Raw genomic sequence first — 14,090 nt, 5'->3', positions numbered from 1 at the left:
CACTTTGTTCAAGCCCTGCTTCCTCTCCAAAGTCCGTTCCATGAGCGAGCTCTTGACTTCTACATGTAACGGTTCTTAATGTACTCGCGGTACGTGAGCAGGTCCTCCCGGTGCAGCGCCCTCCCCAGGCCAAGGCCTGTCTGGATGTGGCACTCAAACACTTCCTGACTTGCCCTGTCCACCCGAGGAGGCTGAACCTCATAGATGCTGTCCTGGGAGAAATAGGAGACCGGGCACCTGGAAGGGAACGGAGGAAGAGAGAGAACAGACCTCATTAATAATTTACATACATCAATTTGAAAATTGTAAAACTCAGAGAAGTCGTCCAAACAATACAGAAGAAGAGCTTTAGACACAGGATTATCGACACACAGCTTTTGTCTCGCACCACCATGTGGCTGGTTCGCGTCCCTCAAGTAGCTGCCTGTAGAAGTGATATTCAAATAGCAAACACAGAGACACTCATAGCAGATGGGGTTGGACTCGTTTGTGTAGCTGACAGGAGATCAGGAGAGAAATGGGTCTGAAAGAGATGGGTTTGAAACCCTTCTTCAATGCAATGAAGGATTCAGCAGCTCTGAAGGACTGAGGGAGTTTGTTCCACCACATCAGGGCAAAAACTGACAACCTTTGGACTTTTGATTTTGGGCCTCTTGTAAGCAGGACAAGCAGTAGGCATCGTCAATCAACTAAGGGTCTATTTTCTACCACTGTAACTAGTTATGAGAATCATTTTGAGAAAACTCTTCCAGCAACATGCCCAACTTCAAGCACTTGGCTTTAATTTCAAGGAAATTATTTTGTTAAATTATTTTGTGAACTTTTGTGGATGCCTGGGAGGTGACGGCTAAGATATTTTGCATCACTGCATGTTGATGATGGCACTTGCGCAGATGTGACCGAGACCCTGTCCGCTAACGAAAACGTTCTCGTTCTGTTGTGCGCTGGCCCAGTTTGGGAGGACTGTGCGTTAGTCATTTCGTTAAACCACTGCAAAGGATGGAGCCTCCTCTGGATACATCGCCTTCGATGGCCTTTGGCCTTGACGTGGTCCAGCCTCTCAGTGATCATCTTCTCCTCTGACGACTCATCTAGGGCTAGACTCATCTCTTGGGCTTCCAGTCACATTTACCACATTAAGGGCATTCAGAACTTCACTCATCTTGGAAAAGTTAGATTTAAAATTCAGGATCATGATAAATATCTCTCTCACTCCATAGCGACAACAAACCTGGAACCGCACCAGCAACCGATCTTCTGGTCAGATCAGATCCTACATTCTCACAGATGTAGGGTCACACCCTGGTTATTTTTTGTTCTACATACATTATTTATTTGTCACACCTCTCTGCCAGTAGCGATATATCATTTATTGAGTGGAGCTTGGCTGTACCCTTCTGAAAACGTGATGAACTTGTGAATCTGTTCTTAACTCAGCGCAGCAGGCGGTGCAGCGGTTAGGGCTGTAACCTCACACTCAAAGGACTCCACTTTGAGTCCCACTTCTTGATCATGGTACTTACCCTGAATGAACACAGTAAACGGTTCTCAGCTGTAAAAATGGATAAATCGTTGCGAGTAGCTTAGTGTACAAATCTCACATTGTTAGTTGCTTTGGAGAAGAGCGTCAGATATAAATTAACATCAACTACAACAATATTAATTGTTCATTTATTAACAATACTGCTATAATAATATTTGTTCATTTTATGATTTATTCATTCTTTAATAGTAATGTCCTCTCTAGCACACAGCACCATAATTTTACTGCTGCAACTCAGCTGGTGTACATTTCTATATGCTGCGATGGCACTTCCCGTCTTGAGATGTGAACCTGTCATTTTTCGGCCACAAGTCAAGATTCATAATCTTAACCCAACTGGCTTTTTAAAGGACTGCCATTATCCACTGGTGACAGAGCCGGGAACGACGGCTACGTCCTTCCCAGTGAACCTCGGTGACGACAGATACGGCGCGTTTCATAAGACAGGTAACTAATGTCTTGTTCCCGGTGTAGTGGTGAGACAAGTGACGGCACTGTGACACTCGTAATAAGGGTCCTTTCAAGAGACCGTGGCCCCGAGACGCACAGAACCTGCTAAGACGATGTCGAGCCGCATGCTGTCCCTTTTGTCCCCCCCCCACCGAGCCCCATTCGCTGCGCTCCGAGGGCTGAAATGTGACACCTACCCAGGGGTTTCACATCCACCTGTTAGGCAGCAGGTTACGCTCAGATCTGCTCCAAGCATTAACCAGGAAGGTGAGACGCGCTCCCCCTCGGCCTTACAAAGTACAATCGGGAGAGGAGACCGACCCAGACCGACCGAGACCGGCCCGGACCGGCCCCAACAGATCAGCGATGTCGACTGCACGGTTACACGACAATTCCGTCAGTTTTTAGAGAGTGACATCATGGAGTCCCGACGCCAAATGAGCACAACTGTTAGTCTAAGTAAATATAAAGAGAACCTTTTAAACAGACCTCTACACTAAACCTGGAGTTATGGGTGTGTACTTACACAGGTTTTACAACAAGATGGGCATTTTGTCCTTTTTTTTTTTTAAAAAAAAAATTAACTGAATGAAGTGGACAGAAGTAAAAGTGAAAATGTGTTTGTTAGGGAGGGTGTGTATCAGACCGTGTAATGTCTATCGTACCCCCCCCCCCTTTCCATAAAGCACACCTTTAAGATTCGTTCTGAATCAATGACAAAAGTGCATTGATTCTGAAAAGACACTGCAACAAGTGTGTTTGCACATCATGCATGCAAGAATGTTAACTGGACAATTCAGCAGCCAGTGGAACCTGTATATAAAGCATAATTTTACAAGGAAATGCTTACTGTGATTCTTCCAGGTAGAGAAGATGCTGGAATCTAACTTCTCATTTACTACGGTTGAGAAAAGAGAATGGCAGCTCCTGGAAGCCCAGGAGGGAACTGCAGTCCAGCCTTTAGTCCAGATCATGATGCCCCCATTTCCCGGGTTTGAACATAAGCTCAATAAATGAAATATTTTGGAGAAAACATGGGAGAAGATTTGTTTGCCTGCAGGCGTCAGTCAGTACAGCCCAGTGCACAGTGTGTATACAGTACCGTGGTACATCTTTTCTTCTTTTTTGTGCTGTAATCAGGTACTATTTTGTACCATCATCAGTACCACGGTTCCTACTGCGCTGAGAAACTGGTACCCTGGTTACCACTTTGTACTGTGATGTTATGGTTACCTGAACTCTGTGATTCTGGAGACGATGTCCTGGTGCCGAGGACTGGTCACACAGACAGGTACACACAGTACACACAGGAACACAAACATGTCATTAAAGGGGAAATTACTGGACATGTGTCCCACATCGTCTCCTTGGTTCTCACCGATGATTATGGGGGGGCCATGGTCACTTTTTTTTTTTTTTTTAAATTTAACTGTCATCTCACCCAGGATTTAATGATTGATGAGTTACAACATTTCAGTATAAAAAGAGTTTGAAATTCCTGTTCTGAAATGGAATCGGTGGCAAATGTACAGCTGATTTTTATTTATACATACATATATAAGCACACTACTGAATTGTACTTTTTTGGTACACTACAAGCATTTCACACATTTTACACTTTTTCATTCTGTATCAGAATCCATTATTTGTGACCATCACCAGCAATCATGCTACCAAATATTAAACATTTATACCCTTGAAATGAGAAGCATATCTAAAGACCGAGTGATTCTTTCAAAGCTCTTTCCCCTTCCTGAGAACAGGGATGACTGTAATCATTACACTTTATGGTACACACTGTTTCTAGAAATAGCATTTGGAAAATACATTTTACATTTATTCCTTTAGCAAACGTCTTTCTCCATAGTGACACACAATGATTATTTACTAGCGTTTACCTGACACACGCACTCACACAATAGAAAGTTCAGAGTCACTAGTTCACCTGAAACACAAGTCTTTGGACTGTGGGAGGAACAAGGAGCACACAAAAAAGGAAAGAACATGCAAAGTCCACACAGACTGTGCCAGATTCGAACCTGTGTCCCAATGTAGGGCCCATCTTTAAAAAAAAAATTACTCAGAGCTATTCAGCTGAAGGGCAGCGCTACCATTTCACTGCAAAAATTAATTTACTGCCAGATGAATTTAATGTTCATGTAACTTAGCACAAAGAGTGCACAAACAGACACATTATAGCCAGTGTTGAATCCCCTTCTGAACAATAACGGCACAGAGTTCATCATGCAACTGCCATGCACCCGTATCACCTTGAAAGCAAATAGGAAACAAGCGTTCCCATAGCAACTGGCTTTTGAAGTGACTTGTTATAAGAAGAGCGCCTCCAAAACTGCGATGGATCCCAAGCAAAACTTAGAAAATTCCCCGAGAGATAAAGAGCTTTGGAAAGTCATCTCATTAACTAAATGTAAAATGTAAATGTATTTATCAGACACTTTTCTCCAAAGTGACTTCCAGTGAACTCTATGTAGTGTTATGAGCCCACACACCTTATTCGCCAAGGTGACTTACACTGCTAGATACACTACTTACACTGGGTCACTCATCCATACATCAGTGGAACACACACACTATGAGGGAACCTGAACAACATGTCTTTGGACTGTGGGAGGAAACCAGAGCACCCAGAGGACATGCAAACTCCACAAAGACTGAGTGGGGATCGAAGCCATGTCCTTTCGTACCACACAGGTGCTGAGAGACAGCAGCGCTACTCGCTGTGCCACCGTGCCACCCACAACAAACCACATCAAAATGTGATTTAAACCAGGGCTCTGACTCCAAAGGTGGTGGACTAACCACCTGGTGCTCTAACCACTACGCCATCTGCTGCTCAACTTCTTCTAATCATTTTTTTTTTCATTGGACAAACACGAGAAACACAGTGTGAGTGAACTAAGCCCATGAATAAGACATTGGGGATTGATGAGACTTCAGGAAGCAGGAAATTCCCCATCTTAGAGCCACTAAACAAACTATTTTAGCAGTGTCCATAAACATATAAAAAGACACAACTATAATAAGCTTAACGAACACATTTCTGGTAAGTACATTTTTGATAAATTGCTTATGATCACGTATGTATTCATTCCAGAACAGACTCCATAGTGCAATCCAGAGGAACTTTAGCTCACTGCTGTAGGATCAGTATTTTGTGCTGTGAACATGGGTGGGGGGGCACTTCCGCAGAATGCCGCTTCTACGGCCCTGCTGCTTTAAAAAAACGTTCCCCCCAAATAATGCATTATCACGAGGCTGAGTGAAGCCTGAACGCACAGCTGGGCGACAGTGAGTAACGCCTGGTGAATGGGGGTGTGCGGGGAGTGTGTGATGTAGGTGGCGGGGGCTTCCAAATAAGATGGTAATGGCAGCACTCCGGTTGCAGGCTGCAGGCTGCGCGCACGTAGCTGGGACACGTGTTGGAGCAGGAGGTGTGCAGCCTCTCTGGGGTTTTGCTCCTTTATCTGCTTTAACAGGTACTGAGCAAATCTGGCAGAGGACGGAGGGTCCTGGTCCAAAGGGTTACGTTCAGCCCAAAACGACGCCGGATAGGATGGGGTTCAGTGGATCGTGTTGCATTCTGAAAGCTCATCATATTAGAATAACAGTTCACATGAGTGGGATGTCAGGTCAAATGGACAGTTAATGGACTTTGTTAATGTCCCTGGTGCACATGTCAACATTACAGTAAAGCATGCGAATTCTTAAACACACACTCGTGCGTGCGCACACACAGACAGATATCACTAGTGAAACACTACATCACACTATTGCTTATTGATTTTACTTGCCATTTACATTACACAGGACTGTGATCCTGAGATTGATGACTACATCTGTATCTACCTGGTCTGTATCTTTACCCAAACTGAGGTTATACAGAGTACAATACTGCTCCAGAGGTCCAGATCCATCAGCGCTCCCTCTGCTTTTCACTACAGGTCGAGAGAAGTTCCCATGAGCATAGTAAGTTCAGCTACTGGGAAGAAACTTCTCGAGTGACAATGTGGTGTACATGTGGGCCATAAAGGATCATAGAGTCATCCGGTCAAGTACTGTGAAGGGTCCCTGTCGTTGTACCTTTACTTAACCTGGACTGCGGTAAAACACTGAGCAGTAAAAGCAGAGCAGGACACTGTACTTCTGATGCTTATGGGGACTCCACTACAGCAAAGCTTAGATGGACCAGAATGGACTGCAAGTGCAAAAGGACACAAAACCAATAGGTGAACATCGTCTGAACATAAAACAAGAGTGCTGAGGGGGGACTCACAGGTTGATGATACTCTCCAGCTGTTTAGGGCCAGCCAGTTGGCTCGTCCGCTCCACTTTGTGCTGATTCTGACCCAAATGGGCAAACCTGCAGAGATAGGAGGCCATGTGAGAAGGATGATGGAAGGAAGCAAAACTCAGCATGAGGCTTGATGGCAAAGTGTATTGTGGGAACCAGGGTCTGGGGCTGCAATCTGAAGAACACATACATTGTATTCAGAACGGAAGACCTCAGCAGAACATCTTGGAGTGATGAAGAACAAACACAAAAGAGACAAAAAGGGTTAACGGGGCATCAAGCAAATAATTTAGCTGAACTCAGCACCCTGTATACAGTTCAAGAGGCAGGAAAGTTACTCTGTATCAAGAGACTTTCAATGGGATAAGATATTCATTAGAAACGATCTTTAAAGAATGGAGTACACACACTTTAGAAGATAGACCTCCAGGATATGTTTTCCTAGAGATGTACAGCAGCTCCACCAGGTGAAAAAACCATCCAGAGGTGACTTCACCCTGAAGGAAACGAATAACTCCACCTTGACGTCAAATGTCAGTCTGTTCATAACTCATTTTGGTTGTGTCTCCAAAGTCACTTTTATTGCTAAATCACAACCTGAATTTAAATAAATAAAAGAAAAAAAAAAAAAAAAAAACCTGAACTCAGGTTACACGAAATTGAATACAAATTCAAAATGACAGTAAATAAAAACATATTCTCTCAAACTTCTATTCAGCAACGACTTGATGGATAAACACGTGCAACATTCCTCATCTTGTTATTGATCACCAACCCTCCAGAACACCAGCCATGAGCTGTAAACTCTGCAGATGTTGTGCATGAGCTAAATTACAATACTTCTGTTTGGGTGCCCTTTACATTTACATTTATTTATTTAGCAGATGCTTTTCTCCTTTACCTATCTAATACTCCAATGTGACAGTCGTCCAGACTTTGCCCTAGAGGAGATATCGAGGGAGGGACAGAACATTCCAATTGTCCCTATTGTGGGAACCACCACTTAGAAGTTGTTAGCTGGGGTTTGGAAAATTCACAACGTTTTTTTTTTCTTTTATTATTATTTCAAATATACATACCGCACACCTTTAATTGTAAATTGTTATAAAATTTCTATTTTCGTCTGTAGCTGCTTTTCTACCTAGCAAATTAACACTCTCTACTGTTGTTCAACTTTTTTTGCTCATGGTTTTTTTCCTTTATTTTATTAATAATTACTGTGCTGCTTTTCAAAAACTTTTTCCATAACTATGACCAAGTATTTTCTTAAAAACCATCCTCAAAAGCTGACTGCTGATTTTTTAGTATTCCTACATAACACAAGTTTAACAAAAGACAAATTTTAAAGCCTAATTACTGAATGCTTTTTGTGGCATTTCTAAAGAGGCAGAAAGAAAATACATCACGTTGCTATGGAGACAGAGCAGCTTGCAGCAGCAGCCTTGGAGACCCGTTTCTGCATGCCGAGCCGCTCAGCGAACGAAGCGAATAAGGCAAGCCCTGCATGGATTGAAAAGCAACCCAGGAAAACAACATGGTGCTCACCAGTCAAGTCATGATAAACTTGACTTTTCCATCATCTCAGTGGGGCAGTTTCTGGCTTCTCTGCCTGATCTATAGTCAAAGCTCAGCTTCCGGAGAAAAACATGGTACGGAGACTAAAAAACCAAGCCAGAAAACCAAGCCCGATGACCAGTGACCTGCTGCCCAGGTTTGACCGGGTCAGAACACACCTACCTGCACATGTATAAACAGAAGGAAAGACTGTTTACATACTGTTATGTTCAAACTGGAAAGACACAGATGACAAAATTTGAACCTGGATTTAGTTTAATACTCTACACACGGTTTTACACTAAACACACACAACCACAGTAAACTCAGTAACCAGGCTGTAAACAGACAGGCTCATTTATATTGCTCCATGGTGTTGTGAAATCCCAAGCATCCCATTACATACATTACATGCAACAGTGGGCAGCGTAGTTGTTAGAGCTGTTGCCTTGGAATCAGAAGGTCCCCGATTCGAATGTCTGGTCCTGCTGTAGTACCCTTGATCAAGCAATCACCCTGAACTGCTACAGTAAAAACTACCCAGCTGTTAAAAATGGGTAAATCATTCCAATAATTTCTCTACAGTCTAACTTGTGATCACTGTCCAGTCTGTTGTTGGACACCTGTAACCTGGACTTTCTGGTTTCTTGTGTGGCTGGTGCCCTGTGGCAGTCCCTAGTGGCATTATTGCGATGATCTACAAAGTGTGAACGCAACGTGCTGTTTGGCACAGCACTGAATTGTAGGAAGACACGCTTGCGTGTGCAGAAGTCCCTGCCAAGCCTTACGGTGTGTTTAAACACAGCAGATCATGAGTGTCTCTTCTGCGGAAGCAGACTGCTGTATACAAAGGAAAAACCATTGAACTCGGGAGCACTTAAACAGAGATTGTGGGTGTTTCAAAACTGAGTAAACAAATGACTTGAACAATGCAACCCTCTGAGTTTCAGAAAAAGCTTTGGAACTGAGGAGGTGAGGGCTGTCGAGTTGCTTAAGTCCAGAGAACCGACACACCAGCAGTTCTGGTAACCTGTGCTGTGTGGCGTGTGCTGCTATGGTCACAGTTGAGGACCACTCATGGATCCTCAGCTTCTACAAAGAATTAAGGATTTTCCACACATGTTCTTGAGATCAAATTGCAAACGGTAGATCAGCAAGACACTATCAAGGGAAGAGATAGCGTTGGGAAGTAACTACTGATGGGTTACAACAGTGGTGACACTAAGGACTTTTACTCCATGACATCCTTACTAGCAGACCTTCCCATCCTTTCTAGCCCTTGGAGACCTTATAGCATAACATCAATCCTGTACACTTACTTTCAACAAAGCCACAAAACCACCTCCCTCAACTTACTCCTTACATTTAGTCCATTTAACCCTCTTTCCAAGCTCTCAGAGTCATCAGAAGAATGAGACTGGTAGGTCCACCCAGTAGGTCACAGGTGTAAGTACTAAAATTATTATTACAATTTTACCATTTTATAGCCATTTAGATGGCAGAGTCATATGCTAGGGAAGTGTAAATAAATAAAAAGTAAAAACAGCATCTGTAAGTTTACCTTGCTTCAGATACCTGGGCATCCCAGACACTGAGACACTTCATAGTCTGTTCATCTGAGCCTTTCTGGCATGGGGGGGGTTATCATCTACTCAAAGTCAAGAATGAAAAGGGTGCGGGGGGGCCACACTGACTCTGATTGGTCCCTGCAGGAACCAGAGCAGATTTCCTGTGACCTGTAAGCAGACATTCACAGTTCTGGTCCTGGCTGATCACTGTATACTCTGAAATTAACAATGCAAGTCTTGGGTGGGTCAACAGAATTAGAAGCAGGTCTAGGTGGGAAACTCCAGTGTCCCTTGAGGAAAAGAGACTTTTTACACCTTACTGGATTGAGCATAGACTGATCTTTGCATTGGTCTGCCTGGCATCTGCTGCAGACTTAGCAAGAGCTGGGACCCTCAACAGGACGGTTCGGAATAATCTGTCAAAGCATCAGTGTCACTCATCCTTCTGCTCCTGAAGCGGAAAAGACACCGTGTTTACAGTGTAAAACGACACAACCTCTACGTGCTGCAGGTTACATGAAGGAGAACCAGCGAGAGAACATTAACAGCCCCATTGGCTACAGAATAGCTCAGCGCAAACAAGTGTGAACTTTTCATCTTCAACAGGGTGATGAAGGGTTCCTCCCCACTGTGTCTGCATGCTGCTGTGAACTGAGATCTCCCCACTTCTGCTGTCCACACGTGCTCACCTATGATAGATCATGACGTCTTCCTCTGCGGGGAAATCAGAAAGGCTCAGTCCATAGGTCTCCCTGGCTGGCTGCCGTGGATAGTCCTGCAATGAGCAGATGACAGGGATGTGAACTGTAGACAGGCTGTAGGAGGTCTGTGAGAACATTGCCCTAGAAGGTGAGTTTTTGAACAAAGACCAAGGAAAAGCAAGGGCATGTCTATTTTCTACAGTCTCAGGATTCACGTAACATGGAGTTTCAAATTCTATGGATACAAACATTTACTAGCTAATTAATAATGTTCAAATGCCTTTTCTTCATTTACTTATCTTATACGCAGCCTACATTTATTGGATGAATCAGTCAACAATCAAGACTGAAGAGGAGTTTGTGCTGATATTTTCAGTCACTTAAAATTTTAGTTTCATTCAAATGTAGCTCAAGGCTAATAAAACTGTCAAAAAGTCTTATGCAGTATTTTGAAAATTATAGATATATCCAACAAATAAATTTAGACACACCTGCACTATTAACCATTCACTAATTAATTGTGGAGTTACAAACAAAGCAAGTTAGACTTCAGGTCCCAGCTGTGTTTGCCAGGTGAGGAGCCAGACTATACTGTATGTCTCCCAAATGCTCCAGAGCCCAGGAGAAACTAGTTAAAAAGAATCTCTAAAGCACTTTTTTTTTTTAAAAAAAAAAAAGTAGGATTACCACCTTGACTAGAGGCATTGCTTTCCCCTCATTGTGGGATGCCCAAACTGCAAGGTGGAAAGTTCAACTAGACATTACCACAAAGAGATGATGACCAAATGTGGAACAAGCTTTGCCCTACCCCCCTGATCGACATGAACCACTTTTTCAGGACAAACGAGGAATACAGCACGACATAAGTAAGCAAAGCTCCTGTAAGACAAATAATAATTGAAGCGGAACAATTTGATGGTCCATCTTTTTGCTGGTTTAAGAAACTGTCAGATTCAGTGACTGATGCAGGGGCTTAATCTTCATCTAAATGGCCTAAAGAAAAGGAAAGCTAATTAACATTTTTTAATATACTTTCATTTAAACCACAGTTTACAGCACGTGGCTCGCAAGACCGCATCCCCCTCATCTGGTCTTCGGCCTAGCTGGACACGTGACTGTGGTTGCCATGGCGAAACTGATAAATGCAAGGACTGAGGATATTAGTCATCTACGTGCCTGTGGCTGCAGCAGAGTACTTGGTATTCAATTCCCCATGACTAGAGTCATGACTGCGCTCTGCGGCTGGGAACGGCGGACCGGCTCGCATTGCTGGAACGGTCCTGCAGCATCCAGCCAACAATGGACATGACACGGGTTTGGAAGACCAGAGGGAGAGTCCTCCAAACGAGCGGGTGCCACATGGCAACAAGTACTACATCTGCAACACAAACACCTGTGCCTGGTCCATCTGGGTTTATAAAAGGAGGAAAGTGAGCGAACGAAAACACACACACACACACACACACACACACACACACACACACACACACACACACACACACACACACACACAAACACGTGCACCTGTTTATATTTTAAAAAGAGTGGCATAGCTTTGACAGCATCGCAGCAGCAACAACCAACAGCAAACCTGCCCACTCCGTCTGATTTTGTTCCTTCCTTCTGATCCTTCTCATACCATATTTTCCACGTTACACTCAATTCTGAGTGTATAACTTTATTGCAAGAATTACACAGTGTTAAAAGCAAAGCTCCGGTTGATCAAGAGGGATAAAGTTTAACGTTGAAAATGAAACCTATACAGAGGGGTGCAGCAAATTATATCTTCTTATATCTTATTCTTTCACTAGAGGCTTTTCTCCAAAGAGCCTGTAGATACAGTACACACTTGGGAATAAGATAATAAACATGCAAAACAGGTACAATCGATTAAGTGCAGCCTTGCTCAACAAATCGAATCCAAACTGAATCGAGATAAAAAGCTAACAGTCCAGGGGCTAATAACATAACATCCATGTTCCACCTTCACATCTTAAATTAAAATCCCAACAAACAGATAGATTTATCTCAAGTGACAATATGTTTTGGACCAAATGCGGCTCAGCTACATGCCGATGTTACCAAACCTGTCCGAGCTGGTGAAAAGGACAAAAACAAGCAGTAGCTGCTGGTTAATTAAACACAGCCATACTCCACAAAAATGTGTGTTTATGTATAATTACGCAGCAAGCCAGGTAATGATCATAGCGAGCCCTTTACATATTTAATAAACCATTTCCCTGGCCCACCTCCAGGCTCTGGACACGGAACACGTGTTGCATACACACATGGGGTCCACACTCGCCCAAATATTCATAGCAGGCTCAACGCAGAGAAGACAGAGAATGAAAGCACTTTGGCCACCAGAACCAAAATGCCAGAGAAAATGGGCCTTTTAAATAGTGTGAGGTGCTAACAATAGCATGCTGTCGATGATGGAGTCTTGGTAGATATGTATAGCTATCAAAAACAAAACAAAAAAAATTAAAAAAAGCAAAACAATGCAAAGGACTACTGGAGGATGGGGGTGGATCATCTCTTGTGTAATGGGTGCAATTATCTATTGAGAGACACAGAGAGACGGGGCGGCAAGTGAAGTGTTTGAGTGCAGAAGTGGGGGCCATATAATTGGCCCTCCGCATCAGCTGAGGAAACTGCATGGAACTCCGTTCGCCAACGTGATCAAAGCCCTTGGGTCAGCAGAGGTTCCATCTGGGTCCGGATGCAAATGCACATTCACATGTTTCAAGTGCTCCAGAAGTTTCTGTAAGATGCTAGTATCTCTGTAGAATGTGCAACATAAAACAAACCACACTCAGCTGAGCAGTGTGTCCTTGACTTACAGCAGAGTGGTTGTTACCACCTGGTCACGGTCGGTCACCTGAAGGGTGCATTTTATAAATGCCAGGAAGCTGGTAGGAAGCTTCGAAGGGTATTGCTTTGTGTCGCTTATTAGCAGCAGTTCACGAAAGTTCACATATCCCCATTATTCCCAGGACATGACAAGAAACTGATGCTGAAAAACTCAAATAAGGCCCCTAAATCAAACACTGATCAACTGAACTGCCATCATACATGGAGTGTGAGCGGTGTTACCAACACGCTGCTGGTAAGCGAAGGTGTGTTTAGGGGTGAGACGCATATAGCTCTTTGAAACCTCAACTTATTTTCATGTGCAGGAAAAAAAAAAAAACAAAACAAACATTTGCTTGTTGCCATAGCAACTTTTGGAGACCTTGAGTCACACAGAGATGGGGCTACTTTCGAGATTTCCATGAAAAGGGAGGAGGGGGCTGTAAGGGGGTGGAAGGGATGCACCCTTTGTCATTATTTTTCAGCTTCATCCTCCTGTGCAAATGACGAGCCGCAGTGCTGCTGGTCGCATCTAGCCTACAGGCAAATATTTCCATTTCTAAAAGCCGTAAGTGCACAGGTACGGTTTTTCAGAGGAGGTCGGGAACAGACACTGCATGCGACCCACAGATGATTACTGGTAGAAATGGCATTACTCAGACCTGCCTCCTCCAGCCTGGACCATTCTCACAGGTTGCTGTGATACGTGTCACAGTCCAAACTTAAACACGGGGCTTGAAAAGTTCTCAGCATGCCATTAAAATTAGGTCAAAAAGGTGGTTTTGGACCTGTAACCCCAAGGTTGCCAGATCAAATCAGTTCAAATCCCAGCCCCTTCTGCTGTACCATAGGAAAGGCCACTACTTAGAAGGTCTAGTGCTAACTGGAAAAACTGAGTTCTTTCTGGATTTTACAAAGAGGTTGGAGGTTTGAAATACCAGCTGTTGCAAGCAAAGTACTTAACCTCAACTCCATGATAAAATCAAATATGCCGCATAATTAAGAGGAACCTAACAGAGATGAGTATAAAAACAGTAAGCTGGGCTAGTCACTTTGAAAAGAATGTAATGACAATGACAGTGTACAGTTTCCACTGTATAGAGTTCGAG

At 43.5% G+C, this 14,090-nt stretch overlaps 1 protein-coding gene across 2 annotated transcripts in view; it reads right to left on the bottom strand.

Moving 5' to 3' along the window:
* fig4a (FIG4 phosphoinositide 5-phosphatase a) overlaps window positions 1–14,090 on the bottom strand; it is a 37,640-nt gene continuing 23,550 nt past the window's right edge. For both annotated transcript variants that reach the window (XM_018730339.2, XM_018730340.2), the window contains exons 21-23: window positions 10,117–10,202; window positions 6,288–6,374; window positions 1–237 (exon numbers count right to left, since the gene is read on the bottom strand). In XM_018730339.2, the coding sequence (XP_018585855.1) occupies window positions 60–237; window positions 6,288–6,374; window positions 10,117–10,202 (351 nt within the window). In that variant the 3' untranslated portion in view covers window positions 1–59. The remainder of the gene's footprint in view (window positions 238–6,287; window positions 6,375–10,116; window positions 10,203–14,090) is intronic.

The sequence above is a fragment of the Scleropages formosus genome, chromosome 1 (genome assembly GCF_900964775.1).
Source record: "Scleropages formosus chromosome 1, fSclFor1.1, whole genome shotgun sequence".
NCBI classification, from domain to species: domain Eukaryota; kingdom Metazoa; phylum Chordata; class Actinopteri; order Osteoglossiformes; family Osteoglossidae; genus Scleropages; species Scleropages formosus.
Note: the sequence above shows the minus strand (reverse complement) of the source record. Positions and strands in the feature narration are given on the sequence as shown.